The sequence below is a fragment of the Branchiostoma floridae genome, chromosome 11 (genome assembly GCF_000003815.2).
Source record: "Branchiostoma floridae strain S238N-H82 chromosome 11, Bfl_VNyyK, whole genome shotgun sequence".
In the NCBI taxonomy this organism is placed as follows: Eukaryota; Metazoa; Chordata; class Leptocardii; order Amphioxiformes; family Branchiostomatidae; genus Branchiostoma; species Branchiostoma floridae.
In genome coordinates, this window is record NC_049989.1 from 7,906,938 (window position 1) to 7,927,927 (window position 20,990).

The following is a 20,990-nucleotide window of genomic DNA, read 5'->3' on the forward strand; positions in this document are numbered from 1 at the left end:
GGTCTTGTCATTAGCCGTGTCTGTAAAGTGTAAATGTAAGCTTTGGAAAAAGAGCCTCGAATTTTTTCAGGGCCTGTGTGCTAAGATAGCCGTGTCTGTAAAGTGTAAAGTGTAAGATTAGGAAAGGCCTCCATTTTTTTCTCAGCCTGTAATGCGGTTAATGAGCCGTGTCCGTGTAAAGTGTAAAGTGTAAGATTTGGAAATAAGCCTCTTTTTTTTCGCTTGGCCTGTGTGCTTATGATAAAAGCGTCTGTAAAGTGTAAAGTGTAAGGTTTGGAAATATTTCTTTTCTCAGGACCTCTGTTTAATGGGAGAGCCTGGCCCTGTGTTTGCAAGATGTAACTAATGTCTTTTTCTCGGAGCATTTCTCCGTTGTTGAACGCAAATTGTGGTATATAGATGACCCGTGCCTGAAAGATAAGATATGTAAGATTTGGTATAAAGACAACAATGTCTAGGACAGCATAAGAAAAGGAGGTTACATAACCTTTCAAATTAGTCTTGCCTAAAGATTGAATTCCCTTGGGTGCTGTATTCTTCAGTGTAAAGTTATTTGTAAAGTTCTGAAATGGGTCATGTTTTTCTATGTCCGATTTCTTGCCATATATAAATTTTTATGTACTCATGATCAGGGCAAACTCCAAATCTTTCTCCCAGCTACACATATGGTGCTTATTCCTTATGCGTACTTTTGTGAAACAAATTGTTTCGCATAATATCAAAGTTTTATGAAACTCATGTGAGTATATAGAATATGTATGGAGGTTGGTTGGTTGAGAAGTTAAGAATTAGTCGGTGAGTGTGTCAGAGTATGAGTGTATGTTATTTGCATTTTGCTGTTTAGAATCTCAGGTTTCTGTCCAGTATATGCATGTGTAGTTTTTTCTCCTCTTATTGCATCTTTTTGAAATGATATGACATTGTACAGGTTTTCCACCTTTTGCTTTATACAGACTATTTCCTGATGCATGAATTGTACAGAAGCTGAACATTCAATGCAAACTTGATGGAAAATAGTGTCTTATTGTGAAACCTTGACACCCTGTGACACTTGTTTATTATAATCATTATCTTCTGCCAGTCCTGTTGCTTTTTTTATGCAACACACAAAGGCAAAACAACCCAGTCCAATCAGCTGTCCCTCTGGTAACATTTGTAGCACCTGCCAGGCTTCAACCAATCAGATACACCCCCTGCTGTTAGATGAAAACTTACCAACCAATCATATTGCCTCTTAACAATAAACAGAGATGTGATTGGTTGGTAGTTTTCCTTCCAATAACAGGTGAGTGAGTATCTTACTTGGTTGATGGCTTGCAAGTACCCACAGGGATGGATAGCTAGCTGTTGCTTAAGTTTACAAATGTCTATTATGTGATACTAGACTATTGTGTAAGTCCTGGCAGAGGACGATGGTTACATATCCCCCCTACTGTTCCACCTACCCGAGCCCGGATGATGTTAACGTGAAGGGCGGCGTTGTGGGGATCGTACAGCATGGAGAACTCAATGGAGCCGAGAGTCGCTGCACGTGTTAATAACGATAACAACATCCAAACATGTCATGCCACACTGTTAAGGAACTCAGAGTATTCAAAACTTTAATTAGATTACAGATAAATCTTGGTACCAGGTTCTGAATGTGTGACAATCTCATGTTGACAAATAATGATACGTGACTATTATCCAAATGATGTCAATTGTTTGTATATGCATTTTGTAACATTCCAAAGAAGTACAATGTATGTACATGTAGGGATACTAAAATGTGATAATTGATAATATCAATTAACTAACTTAGATGTTTCGAAACAGTCTCTTTGAAAAAAATAGGATCACAATTTCATTTGCAAAGATTAAGAACAAAAATAGATCACAGAAATAGATAAAATTCAATGACTAACAGTTGATTTGGACTCCTGAGCTATTTTTAACAGTGCATAAACTGTGCTTGTGGGAAAATAAGATGATTTACCAAATACTTACATATTTTGTTGATTCAAAATAGTCTCAAATCAGTGTTTCATTGGCTTCATAGTTTTCACACTGAATTCTAAGTTTATCTAACATCTGATTTACATAAAAGATACTATGATTAGCATGATGGCATTACCAACTTGAAGACATATTGAGGACAATGGTTTTGGAAATACAAAATCTTCACAAGTTGGAGTTGAGTTTGCCTCATATGAGATTCTCAGAAAGTCAGAACTTGGTATCAAGATTTACCCATACATTAAGCATTAGGTTATCTTTTAATAGTTTAATGATAATGCAACCTTATTAGTTCATAGAGGAAAGGAAATTCAAAGGTCTGAGGACATTCAAGGGAAGTCATGGATGAAAGCAGACTCATAGGGATGAATATATTGTAGTATGCTTAGTGGGCAATGTAATAAGGTTAGGAAAGTTGATGAAGATTCATAAATAAAAAGTAAAGTAAAAGCTACTGCAGGCAGATCTATAACCAACTATTTTCAGTTTGTTACATGGGGGGGATGGGAATAATTAGCAAATTGTTAACACTGCAAGATACAAGTATACATTATAGTTTAATTGCCTATGTTCAACATCCAAAAGAAAGATGTACATGTATGTCATAGAAATTTCAGCTCTATCTGTATGGATATCCTCAGGAATGTGACCAAACTTTCAGATGCAAATGAGGTACCTGGAAGTACTTATTAGTGGTTTAAATTCCTGACTTAGGCCAATTGATATGGCTGAAACTCGGACAAGTGAGACATCTTTCTTTTTGTGTTGGATGTAAAAGTTTTAGAATACCAACACCAACAGCTTTCATTCCATTCAAGTACCATGATAAAAGATGTTAGACTAAGTGTGACTCACTGTCCTCCTCCTCAAAGTCAGGACTGTACACATCATGTTCGTCCACGGGAAGCTGTGAATGTTGAGGAGGTCCCACGTAGACTCCAGCGTCGTCGTACTCATCCTCGTAATAATCGTCTTCCCGGCTCTGCCTCCATGTTACGCCGTCGGACCGGTCGGTCCGGATGCTGCTCTGAGAACGCATTGAGCTGTGTCGACTCAGGCCTGCGAGGGGGGGGGGGGGGGTATTATGTGAGGCAGTAGGTCGGGTGGACTTCATAGATTTTACTGTTCTTCATACATCTTAATGATCTAGAGTTTTACATAATGTTATCAATATGATTCCTAGCTTTAAGTTATAACAGGGTTGTAGCCAGCATCCGTCTTCTTGTCCTTTGATGGAATTTTGTAGCTGGGGACGGAAAATTTTTTGCCCATTCCGTCCTCTGTGAGCAACATTTAACCCTCAAAATGCAGGAAATAGCATTTCAGAGGGTCTAGATATATAGGAACGCTGTGGAAAGCCATTCAAAATTGAGGGGAAGGAAAATGATTTCTGGCTGGCTACAACCCTGAGTTATAATACTGAATTACAAACTACTTGATGCCAGTACTCTTTTTCTTCATGAAGAAGAAACATTCAGAAAGTATGAATTTGAACCTTTTATGGAATCTATCTTTTTCATCCTACTTACAAAGCAATCAGTAAGAAGAAAAAAAAGAAGAAATGGGAAAAGACTCAATTATCAATCAAAGATTGGGCAAAAATTGTGTTATTCACACTAGTTAACTACATTGCACAACACAATCATAACACATTAAAGAGAAGAATCATTAAGCAAAATATGATTAGTGTGTTAGAAAATTCATTCATTACAGATAAATGATTCAAGGTCATAAAGAATTGACCTGTACGAATTGATCAAAACATGGCACTTTAAGGCATTGCAAATGTAATCTCACAGCACCACACATTGATAATTACCCCTCATACATGTACTACCTACTTCCCAGCTGTTAGATCTATCAATCAGGAAAGTTAGTAAATTGTGACTTTTTTTGTGTGATGATTGTGGGTGACAGTATTTATACCTCCTGACGATCCCTTCTTTTCTTGACTTTCCTGTATTGTCTGGATCTCTGCAAAAATGGTTTCTTAAGTCATTCTATTTTGTAAGAAACAGTAATATTTTGTTTCTGGGAAAATCAGTATCAAAAAAGATTAAAGCTTTTGGGACTATATCTAGGCTATGGTGTTAGGACATGTCAATGAACTATTGTGTTAAGAGCATATCAAAATTATTTTCTAGATTTCATAAATCATCTGACAGTGTCTACCAAAATGTTGGAACTCATTTTATACACGTCTTTCCAATACAGTCTCCTCATACAGTGTTTTCAATGGAATTTTCTATGAAATTGTGGCTCTACATGGTTTCATTGTATTCATGCTAATTTTTGGTGCTACCCCAGGGGTGGAGTCTACTTTTTCATATTACCTGCCTACATATAGGCTCTAACTGTGACTTACTGGGGCTTCCAGCGCTCAGTGCGTCCTCAGCAACATCTCCGTACATGCTCTCCGTGGCACTGTGCTGGTTGTAGGCTCCTGCGCTGGTGATGCTGGTTCGGCTATCGTAAAGCGGGTTGCTGTTGTAGCTGCCGATGCTGGCCGAATCAGCATCTGTGGAAGCCATTTTCACAGTCTTGTTTTTGGAGTCATTGTAATCATTTTTGAGCTCAGTAGCTCACATGTCTGGTCAAAGACTTTCTGCTTAGCATTTACCACATGAGAAAGATAGTTGAACACACGTGGCACTAACAGAAAAGCTCACATAACTAACTGTGTAGCACAAGGGCTATACAAACAGAGATTGGCACATTGTTATACATAGAAAGGTGTGAGGAGTATATATATGTACTATCTTGCTATATTCACCTACTTCTAGTCTAGTAAGAATTTGACATCTGGCAATTTTGTGACCCAGTTTTCCATTCCATCTAAGCAAGGAGGTTTTATACCTCCTTGATCTAAGCTATAGTTTAGAAATGCAGTTCAGCCATAGACTGCAGTTCTCACCTGACTCCACAGGAGGAGCCGTTGCTGCTGCTGCTGCTGCTAATGTTGTGCCCCTGCCCCTCCCGCGGGGTTTGCGTCCCAGGCTGATCTCATCCTCTGAACTCTCATCTTCTTCTTCATCGCTGTACTCCGCTGATCCACCCTTACCTCCTAAAAAGAGCAAATACTTTCAAGTTATTTTACAGTGAAGTAAAACTCTGTTGACTTAAATTGTTCATTTTGATTTGTTGTATGGTCGGAAATGCACAGTCAGCCAAAGATTAAGAAACCAATTCAATACATGACATGGTACATGAATAGATTATATGATTGGACTTAATATAATTTCTATAGCCACCTAAGCAAAAGGCTTTTACACTTTTGTGTTGCCAAAAATAAAAATTCACAAAACAACATACAATGTCATGTACATTACATATAGAATATGGATTTTGTAAAGCACTAAAATGAAAAATGCATGACTGTGTATAATTACATAGTGTCTGGGTAAGAACTTTACAACTTGTTTCTGAAAAAAAGAAACTTTTCACATAATTGTCAACCATACATATATATGTAGCTTTAAAGGCACTTACTGATCCATGTAATTGTGTTAAATAGAACTGACTATGTAACAACAAATGCGTGTACACGAACCTCGAGTTTTAGACCAGGTGTTGTAAGACTTGCCACCCCTAGCCTTGCGCCCCCCGTACCCCCCTCGGGCGCCACCCTTGCCCCGAGGATCATCCTTCTTCTGCTGCTCAGACGGCAGGACATACTTAGGAAGCCCCTTAAAGAACCAGGCTCCTGAGCGTTTCCACATCTGGGGGAAATAAGAAGTCTTGATATGTTCCATAAACAGCTCATACAATCTTCTAATGTCGCATGGTTTTTCTCTTATTGCCTTGCTACCATTTGGAAACATATGGTCAACTAGATGAAGCCAAATCAATGTCTTAGCACATGAATTTGCTGCTTTACTTTTTTATGGCAAATCAAATTTTCAAATGCTCACATTTTGGCATCAACAGTTAAAGACAATCCTTGTCTTTATCATTGTCAAATTTTCTCCATTCATTAATGCACCAGAAGATGAAATTTCATAGTTTGAAATGCATATCAGAGATGTGAAAAGCTGCATAAGACCCACCTCTCTACTCTCACTACAAATCTTGCACAGGTAACTTTGGCTGCCAAACTTTGTGGTGAGCTCTACTCCACATTTGGAACAAACATGCTGAAAGTGAAGATTTTAAACATAATTTAACACACATCAGGCAGGTATTACCTATTGAAATCAAAGTTTAAGAATAGGCTTAAACTAATGTAATTATAGAAATATCATACTGATAATTTCAGTGTCATACAATTATCCTTTATATAATCTGAGCAATTTATATAATGTACCAAAAGTCTCTCCATGTATACAGAAGTCATGTATGCTGAAAGATGAGTGTTAAACGTTGCAGTACCTTTTTGCAGTCGCAGCATGTGAGAGGTGAGGACCCCAGCATCCTGAAAGCGTCCCCACACAGGACACACTGTGTAGTTCCATTGCCCTTGGCAGCTTTCTTCATGTTGTCTAGTCTATCCACCAGGCAGCTACAGAGATACAAGGCACAATTTCTGGGACACGCTATTATTATGCGGCAACTCTAAATCTATCTAGGTTTGCAGCACATAAATTTCTTGACACTGTGAAAATTGAGAGTTTGCAATACCTCTTTGTTTGGTTGAAATAACCATAGTAATGGAAGACAGAAAGTATTTGATTATTTCATTTCAAGTCACCACAAAATTTCAAAACGTAAGAACACAGCAAAAGGTAGAAAACTAAATGTTTAAGTATTTTGACCCTCTTTTAGGCATACATTTACACCAAGAATGAGGAAGGGTGGTAGAATAGAATACTAATTCATAGTATTTATAGTGTGCAGAAATATTCCAGTACAGTATTGCCATCGTATGCCATCTTTATCCTAATAACAGCATTTCAGCACCGAGGACAGCACATGAGATACAAAGAATTTGTTGTCACTAACTTAGTAACTATGGTGATGTAATGGCACCATAACTACCACATGTAACTATGGTGATGTAATGGCACCATAACTACCACATGTAACTATGGTGAAGTAATGGCACCATAACTGCCACATGTAACTATGGTGATGTAATGGCACCATAACTACCACATGTAACTATGGTGATGTAATGGCACCATAACTACCACATGTAACTATGGTGATGTAATGGCACCAGAACTACCACCAGCTGACTATTGCTTGTCACTTATCATTGCTTCAGTGATCACCTCACCATGTACAGCATCACTGGCACAGACTTACTTGGCTTATTGTACCTTGAGTGATACTGCAGTACTGCAAACATCTGCCAGATGGGGTTTATGCATTAGTAGCTCATCCACTCTTTGGTACAGGGTGATACAAGCCTTCAACATCCTTTTGGCATTAGGTTCAATTTTGATTTATAATAATAACTGAAATAAATACAATCTTCAATGTTTCTTTGTATCATTGTATGATTAGTTTTATACATAGTATTGTTTTCATCCATTTCTATATGCACTACAAAAGAACATTAAAGGAAAACACTTTTTTCTTTAGCCTGCCTGATTCATTCAGTAATCTAATGCAGAACTCAGTGAGAGAACCACGAAATCAGATTGGGGTGGCCTAATGAAAGCTTAAAAGGGCAAAAGTGCATAAGAAAAAATGTCATTTTGAAATGTTGCATTAACTTGAGGGACTGTCCCTATAAGTACCATGCACTACACATTTCCATCAGGGATGGTCCCATTAGTGCTAATGCAGAGGGCTGGGAGCAGATGTCATCTTGTCAGTCATCATTTACACACAGAGAGAATCAGCCATGTGCGCAATGGTGCAGCCCCAGTAATGGGCTTCACTAGAATTACTTACGGACAAGATCGACAACTGCACTTTTGTACATTACAGAGATTCATACCGGCCTTTTACTAAATTACAAACATGCAATCAGCGTGGTATTACCAAACCACACTCACGGATGTACGCACAGAAAGGAAGGTCAAATGTAGCATTACTGCAAATTGCTTCTACGTAATCCAGAGATAAGCCTCCGTGACGACCTGTCAATTACCTGTTGCCATGGCAGCAGTAGAAAGGGTTGATTGAGCTGATTAGAATCAGCGTTATCTGGGTTTTACAGACCCCTTGGCAGGTGATTTAGAGTATTGACCAGTGCTTAGTAATAAGAAACCTAGTTATCCTTTACTCAGATAGCATCCATCATTCTCTGTTCCCTTATATTTACACAATCATATATAACTTATACATGATTTACTTTGTCCATGCATAATGTACAAAATTGTACCTTTCTCAACTTCAGGTTGGACATGTATATCTGATATATTTTGCTTACAATCTAATAGACCGGGTGCTTTTTCAAAACATCAGATTCTTGACATCTGACAATCTTGGTATCTGACAATCTGTAGTCCAGATTGATTGAGAAATCTTTAGGGGATTTTATATCCTTCTCCGCAATATTATATGTCTCCCCAAGTAACATCAACAGTCTGTTTCCTCTCGGCTTTTCTCAGCCATTTCCTAGCATAACAGGCCAAACTTTCCAACACAAGAGATTGAAGAGTCCTAAGTTCCATACTAATAAGGCAATTTTGTCATCTCCTTTTCTATATTGTTCATAATAAAGGTAGTTGATTTCATACCCTAGCAGGCATTTTAGGTGCTCTTTTTCTCTGCTAATTTTGTCCATGAAATTATAACATTTCAGGCTATAATTCTTATGCATGTCTACTTTTTATGTAATCATGGTATAAAACTCGATATTCTGGTACAACTTCAGAAAGTGATGGGGGCAAACATCCTGCATTAGCTGGCAAATGTTGGCTTTCCACCAGATATAAAGTGTTTCATAGCCAATAATTCTGCACTCTGATCTGACCTTTGCACATCATATCACACGGCTCAACTTGGAACACAGGAATACGCACCTAAAGTTCACGGCTGGCAAGTCCACATTTTGTAACCTCCTTAAATCTTTCTTTGAGCCATCAATATCACTTAAAGTGCACTTTAACATCCACTTTGTCTGTCGTTGGCAGAGAGAAAAGCCATTAAGCACCACTGTTCCATTTGCCAACCTCCCAAGGCTTTGCATTTAGAGTACAAAAGAGAATACCTTTCAGTTCTACATGCTAGCATCAAGTGGTACATTTGTGTGAGGCTTTAATGGGATGAAAAAAGAGGCGTTGGAGACTTCTTGAGATTATTACGGTGCAACTGTGGCACAAAATAGACAGTGCCAGGTAGCTTTGTAATACATCTTCACCTGATTCTAGCCTCATTAGCCAGGCACTACTGTCTCCAATGTGGTGGGAGCGGGAGGGCAAGAGGATTAGTTTAATTCGAGACTTCTTACAGATTGGAAAGCTTTTTGTTATAGCTCACACTACTTTAACAAGCTCAGTCATATAGTATACACATACATATGATACTGGGACACTTTCCTAATGGGATTCCAATGTATGACTGAAGGATACACAATGAAAAGCATAGCTAATATCCATGACCAATTGCTCCACCCACAGAAACACAAGGACATGCCAGCCTGCTGTCTGCTATGCCCTCCTCCTAGAAGTGATTGATTACCATGAAACTCATGAGAAACACATTGGAATCACAGTCTCTAATTGGCAATAAGTAAACCTTTTGAATATGTTTCCTCCAAAGCAAACATTAGGAACCCTCTAAGTCTAACTAGAGAAAAAAGGGAATATACACAGGAAATATCTTCTCTTCTGCTGGGTGTGTTTCTCCAGTGTTTCACCTGAATTTCAACTATTGAACTGAGCTTTGGAACTGCCCTTTATCATATCAAAGTTTATGTATCACACTTTCTGCATCACACTTTAAGTTACATTTGTACTGTAAGGAAATTGTAAACAATTTTTGAAGAACTCTTTTGAAGTACTGTTATTTCTGACATTAATTGATCCCCCCAGCCGACTTTGACGTACATGTACCTCTTGAAATAACTTGGGAAAAACAAGCTACATATTGTCACTAGCTATATAGAGAGGCAACGTGCTCACTGGTACATCTCCATCATACCAGTTATCACTCAAGCCTGTTTATCTTCCACTCCACACAGCCTCAATTCTCCAAATGACATCCCTCACATTTGGCTGTCCTCTTGGAATAGACCCCTTTTCAACCCTGGGTTTGTTTGTTTGTTTATTAGGAATCTCCATTAGTTACATTGAACTATTCTTCCTGGAGTCCTTTACACACAATGAATAAAATACATAACAACAAATTATACAGATAATGTTGATCAGACAACTAGCATAAATCAATCATTAACATTCTTAACTTATCATATTATGCAATTATTATACATTAAATTACTCATAACGTCAATCAATCAATTCATCATTATCCTCATTCAATTAACATAAACAAAAACATTATTATCATATCATATCATACATGTACATAATATTATCATATATTAGATATTGTGGAGGTCAGAGGTCATGAAATATACACTCAGATGGGACATAGTCAAGTTTACCACCATGAGCTGATAGGTGAGTTTTTATGTCTTTGAGTTTTTGTCCAGGACCAGATTTTTACTTTGAAAGCACGTGGATTTGAGGATGTAATGTGAATTGGTAGAGTGTTGTATGTTTTGATAGCTCTGTATAAGAAGGTTCGAGTAATGGCATTAGTTCTGGGTTTAGGTAGCAGGAATGCTCCTTTCTGCGCTAGTCTTGTGTTGTGAGAATGTGCGGTGTTAACTGTTTTTAAACGACTGAAAATGCATTTTGGCTGTTTTTCCTTTACAACTTTATGGAATATGTTGATAGTGCCTGTGAAAAGTCTTTCTTTTACTGAGGGCCAGTTTAACTGATTATGTAGTACGTCTAGGTTTGCGTCAAAACATGCACCTGTTGCCAGCCTAGCTGCTCTATTCTGGATAACTTGCAGTTTGTCTAGGTGGGTCTGAGGCGATGAGGACGTGAGTACTAAGCCGTAATCTAGGTGAGATAGGACCAAGGTCTGTATCACAGTTTTCAACAGGTTGGTAGTGAAGTATTCCTTATATTTCCTAATTGAAGCAAGAGCTCCTGCCATCTTCATCTTTGTTTTGTTTACTTGTAGAGCCCATGAGAGCTGCTGATCCACAGTGACACCTAGTAAGTCCGCCTGTTCCACCTGTGTAATGATTTTGCCTTCGATGGAAAGTTGTAGCTTCGGCTTCCTTTTTAGCCTATGTGGTGAACCCAAGACGATTGATTTTGTTTTGCCAATGTTGAGGATTAACTTGTTTGTCCTCACCCAATTCCATATCTTAGACAAGTCTGTCTGCAGCTTATTTTGTAATTCTGTAATGTCAGAAGCTGATGTAGATGGGGTGGAATCATCGGCATACATCACAACCACACTTTGGGTAGTTACCATTGGCAGATCGTTTGTGAAAATACAGAAGAGAAGGGGACCGAGGCAGCTGCCTTGGGGTACGCCACATTTTGTTTCAATGAATGATGAGTAGCTTCCATTCACAAACACGGCCTGTTTCCTGTTTTCTAGGTAGCTTCTTGTCCAGTTTATGGCAGATTGTGTAAAGCCATAACTTTGTAATTTGGCCAGACAGATCTCATGATTGATAACATCAAAAGCAGCACTAAAATCTAACAAAACTGCTCCTACTAAGTTACCCTTGTCTATTTCTTCCAGCCAGTAGTCTGACATTTGTGTGAGCGCGCTAGAAGTGGAGTGGAAGCGCTTATACGCATGTTGATTACCGGAGAAAATATCATTTGATACCATGTAAGTTTGTATTTGCTTCTGACATATTCTCTCCATGACTTTACTTATGACAGGTAATAAGCTTATTGGGCGACTATTTGGTCCATTGAGTGGGGAGGATTTGTCTTTTATTAATGGAATTACTTTTAGCTTTCTTCCATTGGGAGGGGAAAATTCCTTGCACAAGGGAGCTGTTAAAGATGTGGCAAAGTGGTTTGGCAATGTAGTTAGCACACAGCCTCAGCAAGGTATTGTCTATATCATCGTGCCCGGTGGCTCTGCCAGGGTGTAGTGATTTTAACTGTTCTTCCACCTGTTCTACTGATACTTGTTGAAAACTGAAAGAGCAATACTTTTCAGCCATGATATGTTCTTTAATTGAACAATTGTGAAATCTGCTCATGAGAGAGCACATTCTGACAGGCGCTTTTGTAACTTGGGCAAAAACAACCATTAGTCGTTAATAGCAACAGGTCTACCTTGAAGTTCTTATTTTCATTAGGATATAGGCACAATGATCAGTTATATGCACAGGGCACAATCTATTTATCAAAATGATATGGGGAGCTCATCAGTGACTAGTGAAGCACCAAAGTTGCAATGCACCATTTTTAGTGTCTTTCAGGGCCTTAGGGCCATCTGAAGCAAAACATTGTCATCATGCCTTCAACTTCAGGTGAGATATAGGGAGCACAACTGTTCTATTATAGGTGACATTGCACATTGAAGGTAGCAAGGTACACAACTGCCCTTTCTGTATCTTGACTTAACTTGTTTGTCTTCCTGCAAAGCTAGGTTAGTGTACATACTGACCTCTGTGAAGGGCTCTAAAAGAGGAAAATTTTCGTGCTCTAGATTTTCTCACTAGTTGGCTGTATCACAATATTTCAATTGTGAAGGCTGAGTCTTGTATGTTCTGGGTTCTGGAAATGAGTAAAGCTAGGTAGTATTACTGGGTTCTGAAAATGACTAATACTAGGTAGTATTAATCATTTTCACCTGAGTGAAGAGAGATAAACAAGTTCCCTCTCTTCACTCAGGTGAAAATGAGTAATACTACCTAGTATTACTCATTTTCAGAACCCACCGCACTTATCGAAAGTGTAAGGGTCTTTCCCTGTGTGAGTGGTTCAAAAGCCTTCCTATTAGCCTGCCTATTGTAAGCTCCTCAGAATTCATCTCTGGACTGCAAAGAAAGTAATCAGCCCACCCAATAACAATAACAACTGTCAGAGATGCTGACGTACCCGACTCGTTCCTGCTCCATCTGCTCCATGAAGTCTGCCTTCTCCATGACCTTGCGGATGGCGTCCTGTTCCTCCTTGCTCAGCGGAGGCTGCTTCTGGAACGATGTCAGCTTGTCTGTGTGGAAGGACCATCCTGCATTCAGTCTGGAAAAAGCATTGAATGACTGTTACAACAAGTAAAACTTAGTCAAATCAAGCTTTACTGGTAGTACTATCAATCTTGGTTAAATATGATCTCAAATTGAACAATATTTTCCCTCCCTTTTCAAATCATCTTCACACTGATCATTTTCTATACCTGGAATACGGGGGTGGGAGTTCATTCTAATACTGTTTATTTCAGCTGCCTGGAAAAGTCCTTAGTACATCTCAAGCTTCCACAAGAAAGTTTCATGATATCTGACAGCACCATCTGTGTAAAGCCTTACATAAGATATCCAGAGGGCAAAAGATTAACAGCTTTGGAAATGTCAAACACAGCTTGTGTGACATGTGACGGCTATGTCAGCAGGAAAGGGAGTTATGTTATTGACATGTTTGTGAATGTAGTCCAGAAAAATGGACAATGCTGAAAGCAAAATCTTCATATAAACAGCTTTCTGTGCAAAAGACATGTACATCATCACCATTTTCACCTAATCTTGAAGCAATAATTGAAAATGATAACACTGCTGTTTGAATCCCAGTAAGCAACTGATAGTAGCCATTGTATATGCAGATCACTAATCCTCACTAGTCTCAGATATTAAATGCATTGTACACTGTACTTTTACATTGTACTTGTCTGCAACACATTACCAATAGACTGCCTCAAATGTGTAACACACATTAAATCAAACTTATCATAAGACCAGACTGATTAGTTTGATCCATGTGTAATGTACATGACTATTGTACACCCTTCATTTCCTTTATTTATCAGTATGGTGGGTTTTTTAATATACTGAATATACTGAGTGAGTGAGAAGATACTCAAGGTGTTGCTGTCCTAGAACATGGGACCTCTGGCTTAACGTTACTCCCAGACTGTCAATCTTTCCAGTGGCATGCAAATTAGGTTAGGGACAAAGCCTGAAATTCAAACTCCTAACTTCTAGGTCCAGAGGTGGGGATACTCACCCTATGTCCAAGCACACACATTTGTGAGTAAGATAACCCAGGAAATTAATACATAGTCCAAGTCGATACGAACACAGCAAGGGACGTCTTGTTGAGTGACAGCTGTAAGCCTGCCTACTGGCTTTCATATATCACCATTCATAAGAGGCTTGCTGGGATAAGATTTAGGGAATAGTGCGTGGTGCTTTATTACTTTGTTCAATATATATGGCCTAAAGTAATCGTGATGCATGCAATATCCCACATCTCCTTTGATGCCACCAAACTTATTTCCTTTCAGAGCAAAGCGACTTCACTCTCATTTATCAGAAGCTGACAATAATGTGACCGTGTGTAATAAAACCAATGATGCATGAAAACTTTTGGAGCTGCAGCTCAGAATCTGACAGATAAGTTATAACATCTTCTGATATCGCACCTTGCCACCTGGTGCCTTCAGACAAGAATCTGCCACATCTGACACTTAAATGCCAAGAAGCTCAATGGCAGAGATCTTTAAGGGCGACATCTTTAATGCATGAGCTCTTTTAAAATCCTTCTCTTTCTTAAGCGCAAATACACAATTTAGGATACACGACTTATCATCTGCTCTGGGTATTTGCTTCTACTATTCTCGCTTACATCTTGACACTATATACACGTATATAACCTCTTTGAAGCAAATTCTAGTAAACACATATCAAGACCCCTTGGCTCTAAAGAAAGATTTTATCTGTTAGGAACTCTGTAGTAACACTAGTGAATTATTGGACCCCTGAGATTTATCAAATGGGTGCATCTTGGGAAGATTGACTATAAGATCAAGCAAGTGTGTGGTGTGGCAGTGGTGCACAATACTTTGTACTGTATGTCAAAGGTGTTAGTGAATCTATGTGGGTATATGATCAATGCAACTGTGTGCAAAATTTCGGGTCATCCACAGTTGTAATACAAGGGCACAGGGGTCCAACATAGACAGTTTTTGTCTAAAAATACCCCCCAAAAATCAATAAAATCATTTTAGGGGCAGATTTGAAAAAAATGAAGAAAAAAACCCTAGAGGTATTGGCCCACTCTACCCTTGTGCCAAATTTTAAGTCATTTGGCCCAGGAACTACGGAGATAACGTGTTTGGAAGATTTTACAGGAGAAAGAAGAAGAAGAAAGAATACACTACGAATACAATATATTTCACCATACCTGTGGTATGGTTGAAATAAAAATAGAAATACAAATTTTAAAATAAATATCCGTAATACCATGTTAATTGCAAGGATCTTTGAAACATAAAAGATGGGCATTGTCTTTTCAACATATTCTCACATTCATTGCATGCACAGTGCCTGTAGTTTATTTCAAAGCCCATACGCTGTTGCATTTGATCCAAGATTTTTATAGACTGTTCCAGATGTGCCCACAAATTTGCGTGAAATAAATCTGCTTGGCGACACACAACGTTATATCTCCTCATCCATTTTAATGTTGTCTATTTGTGTTCTCCATTGCTGTACATCCATTCTTACGCCATCTATTTATGTCCATGGCCGCTGTATTCATCAGGAGAACGACATGACAGATGGCTATAATAACGTACCTTTGTCTGAGAAATGTGGGGGTGATTCGTCAGTGTTCTGTGGTAAATTGGTTCCCAAGGAGGCTAGAGGAGAGAACATTGCTCATTTCATGATGAGAGGTGAGTGGGCTGCTGCTGTGTGATTGTGAGGCTGATCACTTCACCAATACAACATTTTGATAACGATTTAGATCAAAGTTTTACCAAGCATTATTTCAATATTCAACAGAATCTTGTGGCTAATGAATCTTTGATAAATAGAAGTACTAGTCATTCCGTCATCTTGAGACAAAATCAGTGAGTCTGATATAAGAGAGATTAAATTGAGGTCAAATCACAGGAAGAGGTAAGCAGACATGATGAAAAAAATCTAGGATTAGGCAAAACCCTGAATCTGATACATGAAATGTTATTCAATTTTGTTACCTATTTGGCCAAATAACTTAAGATTACAGACAAAGCCTACATAAAGATGTTGCTTGTCACTTACTATAGTTAACCCCTTTTAGATCATCAAGCATACCTGATGTTTTCACAAATCACCAGTAGGTTCTATTTTGTATAGAATGCCATATTCATTGATGATAATCTGATGAATCCAAGGTATCTATTACTTCAAATAAAGACTACAGAGAATTTATGGCACCTTCATTTCTCAAACGGGATCATTAGGCCTGATGATAATGATTACAAGTGTAACCATGGTAATACCACGGCAACAACCAATCAAAGTAACAAAAGGAATACTACTTTTGTTCACTTTTAGTTAATAGTCAATAGTGCCTCTAGGCAGCTTACTACATCACAATCATAATGTTATGGGAAAACAACATTGTTCTGACAGGTAATCTACCACATATGAAAAGCTGATTTAAAGCTAAGAGAGCCAGTCCTAGATACTGAATACAGATGGACTGAACACTCCCTAGGCCAGGCAGTCCATACAATATACAGTATTCTATACAAACACAAATACTGGTATATTACTGGAACAAAGGCTTTCCTTGGCGCTGAACACGGAAATATTTAACTTTCCCAGTGTTTGTTTCTTGTCATTGGTATCGAATACAAAACTATCCCTGGTGTCACAAACAGCCCTGGTGTAAAATACAAATGGCCCTGTCCTTGGTGCTGACCAAATGCCCATTATGTTCCCCAGTATTCAATACCTGTCATTTACAAACACAAGTCCAGTCATTTGTGGCACAGAACAGGCAAATGGGCCTGTCCTTGGTGCTGAATATGGAATAAATCACATGCTCGTCTCTTGTTATTTGTGTTGAATACATGTAATTTGCAGCTGTCCCTGGTATAGAACAGACAGAAACCTTTCTTGTGCTTGATGCTTGACATATAAAAGGGAATTGTGCCTTTGTAATATGACATCTCATTGGTAGAAAATACCTAATAATTCAGCAGTCTCTGTTTAATACATGTAATTGGTATAAAATGGTCCTGTCCTTGGAGCTGAATGCAGTAAAATGGGACTTTTCTTGTGTTAATGACTTGCTATAACATAAATTCTTGTATGTATATGTACAAGAAAGCTTATACAAATTACAAATGGGGTGTCCTTGGTCTAGGATATAGATGAATGCAACTGCTATTCATAAATATACTTGCATTGTTCCTGGTATGAAATACGTAAAAATGAGTACATCCTTGGCATTGAATATAGAAAAATATAACTTAAATCTATAGCTTCATGCATTAGGTACTGAAAATATATAAATGGAGAAACTGTTGCTCCTGGTATGAGATACAGACAAACAGGTCTGTCCTTGGTGCTGAACATGGAAAGATAGAACTGTCCCTGATGCTGAACCCTAATGGCAAAAACCTTTATATACACTAGAACTGACTCTTGTTGAGGACACATACTGTATGGAAGTGGAGCTGTTATTGGCACCAAATGTACACTGTGAAAAACAACAGTATATGGTGCTGCATGCAAACATGGAAGATATATACAATACACAGTTGGAATTAAGTCTGTGTATTGTGGTACAATATATCTTCTCACACTTTTCACTATATTTCAATGTCAACTTCATGATTTTTAATCAGTCTGACTCTACTTTTTAAGTCATGCCGATGTAATCTGAGGCAAGCATGAACTCAACGTTCTTCCAATGTTGAAATACTCTCTGTCGTAATATTACCACACTACCATACTGGTAGTAGAACGTCTCTGCAATTTTTTGCAATTTCTCTAAGTCTACGAGGGCTTTTTGGCATAAACTTACAGATGTGGCTTAAGCATGCACATTTATTTAAACCTTTTATGAGTGAAGGATTCAGGCTTTTACAACATAGGTAAACACTGCATAAAACTTTTATAGGTTAAGGAATTAGACTTTATGGATATTGTTACTACAGTTGAAAAACCGTTACAGGCTGACAGACTCAGACTTGTAGATTACTGTTGAACACACTTTTACAAGTTGAAGATTTAGACTTTTATGACACTTTTTACAAGCGTTTTGACACCTATAAAGCGCTAAGGACTCAGTTATCATGGACACTGTTACACATAAAGGCACTCGTTTATGTTCTGTGGAGAAACACTCTGGGATAATTCACATCTATCTACTTTCACCCAGATTTGTTCTTACTGACAGGAGATGGATGTTATGAATTGCACTGCTCAATTATCCTTGTCCCAGCTGTCCTGATTACTAGAGGAACACTTTATGAGTTATCCTGAGAAATAGCTTGGGCAGCTGTAAGGGCAGCTCTCAGGTCCCAGCTGTGAAAGGCAGAGAAAATTAAACCTGAATGGGAGGAGGTAGGAGTTAGATGGCTGGCTTCCAAAAAAAGCATTAGACAGATAGGGGCTGCATAAAGAGCAGGGGTCGTACAAGATTTCACATCAGTTGATATGGCTTACATGGACCTAGAGGCTATTACGTCCGCATAATTCAAGTCATGGTGGCAGGAAAGATACGGGCATCAGAGACAGATGTTTATCGGAACTATTCATTATCAGGATTTTCATGATTAGGACTTTGTAATCCATCGTGGCTTTAGCTTATATGTTTTCAGCTTTTTTTCAGCTGCTTCATTCAGTGGTGTGTGGATGGGTGAAGACAGTGGTAACACAAGGCAGTAATGCCGGTACAGAAACAGGTGGTTGTACATATTAAAGTGACACGATTATCATGAAGCAAGTTGACTGCTCCTTATCTTCATTGGTCAGGCCAAAACAAATGGCAGCACAAATTGCCACGAGGAACACTTCAGAATGTCAGTCCTGAGCAAATAGCGGAGACTCTATAGATAGGATAAGCTCAAGGTGACATTGAACTTAGCTTGGAAAATTCAAACAGCATTGCGCCAAGAAGACTTAAAATCTCATCAGGTCCATTTTCCGCTCACTACTTTACTTCAATGAATAGAATGGCACAGAGGTGGCACCCACTTAACCAAATTGTAACGCTTGAATGAACATAATCCCATAGCATGTTAGAGGCAGATTAACGTGTACACGAATGCTAGACATTAGACTTAGAACGTTGTGACGACTTTGCAGGGAAGATGATCACAACTTGTCAACAGCTTTAGGAAAGCTACTTTAGAAATTATCATATAAAACGTACATGTACATCAGGTAGAAATGTCTATGACATATACACATTAACATCACTATCTAGCACATATTAAGACAAAACATTAAAGTAGGAAAATCTTTCATGACAGCAAAATTGAATCCACATAGAAATTGCTGCCCAGGAATAAAACAAGCAGCAAATAGACCACTCCTTCCTTATTGATCAAAGTAGAAAATTGAACTTTGTGTTTGAAGCATGTTATTGGTACTGAATACACACATGAAGTTAACCCTGCACAGAACAGGCACACAAGGGCCCTTTCCTTGGTGCTGAATATAGAAAATGTAACATTAGTGTAAGATATATGATCTTGTTACTCCACATAGCAGCAAGTTCACCCACCTAATATATAGGTAAGAACTTGCAGTATCGCTTGTCAGCATCTTTTGCCAACAACCAAATCAGGCTATCAGCCTGAATAAGGTCCACCATCACTCCTTACAAAGGAACATCGCTAGCATTTCTGCCATTGGCTAAGACATTAATGAAGCAATTTCAGTAGTTGATTAGATTTGAATTGATAGCTTTTGGCATGAAGTCACATCAAATCTAGCCTTTAATGATTAAAGAATTGCAAGTAGTTCTGCTTTTGTGTCTTTGGAAAAGACAAAAATGAAGCAATTTCAGAAGCCGATTAGATTTGAATTGATAGCTCTTGGCACGAAATCACATTAAAACTTGCCTGTGGTGCCCAACCAATCTAGGCTGTCCATTGTTATGTATCACATCTTGCAAGTAATGGTTTCAGTGCCCCTTTGTCTTAATTAATATGGCTTCATTAGTCAATATGCTAAGATAATTATACTTATAGTCATCTACAGTATTAATGATTGTCATCTACTGTATTTATGATTGTATTGGGTCTACGCAGACTAAATGGAAAATTCAGAAAATACTCAATCACTCCTCCAAATTATCATTCAAGTCAGTTGCTAATTCAATCATCTCAGATTGCATGTACATCCTTAAAATATTTACAGCTTGAGTGTATCCTAATGGAAGATATCATCATTGCTGACAGCTATTTTCTGAGGGGTACTAAATTTCTGCGATGATCGTAATAATGATGCAAGAATCTAATACCTATCTTGCGAAAATTGGGTCTAAAATAACAATGCTTGGAGACGCTAATACAGGAATTGCCAATACTCAATAAGTTAGAACATGACAGAATGATATATACCCATAAACATTACACAATTTCGGACGACAGGATTAAAATTTCTTCAGCTATTCCCTAAGTAAAGTCACTGTCTCTCATATCCGTAAACACACACAATTGCAATATGCTGATACAATTTGGCAGGTGACAACTTAAGTTTAAAGCATCAAGTATCATGAGAGGTTGAAACAAGACAGATAGACTCTTAATCTGCCAGTCAGGCAAGAAATGTGGGGATTGTTACATAATTCTGATGTGATTTGGAAACAGATTTGAGGAGTTATTCTTTTCATCAACACTCCACACTTCAGATTTTTCAATCAGAAATAATTAGTTGAGATAATTACGATTATACATCTCAGGACATCTCTACAGTATTCTATGCCTGGAGAATAGAGTATAAAACATGCTGAGTGGAGATAAATAAATTTCAGGTTTATTGAAATGCTTGCTGCGTTATCAGAACCATCTGCTTCACTGTTGCACAATCTGGATGATTGAACTTTTATAAAGGAACCAATTAGGATAAATACATGTAGCTGTATGGGCTGAGAGCCATACCAGATTTG

The 20,990-nt window shown here is 38.2% G+C and overlaps 1 protein-coding gene across 4 annotated transcripts in view; it reads right to left on the reverse strand.

Moving 5' to 3' along the window:
• Positions 1-20,990, reverse strand: part of LOC118425793 (rabphilin-3A-like) — a 51,760-nt gene that overhangs the window by 10,313 nt on the left and 20,457 nt on the right. For 3 of the 4 annotated variants that reach the window (XM_035834881.1, XM_035834883.1, XM_035834882.1), the window contains exons 3-11: positions 12,978-13,121; positions 6,364-6,493; positions 6,042-6,128; positions 5,546-5,714; positions 4,910-5,059; positions 4,361-4,513; positions 3,922-3,969; positions 2,851-3,054; positions 1,446-1,525 (exon numbers count right to left, since the gene is read on the reverse strand). In XM_035834881.1, the coding sequence (XP_035690774.1) occupies positions 1,446-1,525; positions 2,851-3,054; positions 3,922-3,969; positions 4,361-4,513; positions 4,910-5,059; positions 5,546-5,714; positions 6,042-6,128; positions 6,364-6,493; positions 12,978-13,121 (1,165 nt within the window). The remainder of the gene's footprint in view (positions 1-1,445; positions 1,526-2,850; positions 3,055-3,921; positions 3,970-4,360; positions 4,514-4,909; positions 5,060-5,545; positions 5,715-6,041; positions 6,129-6,363; positions 6,494-12,977; positions 13,122-20,990) is intronic. The other variant, XM_035834884.1, reaches the window with a different exon arrangement.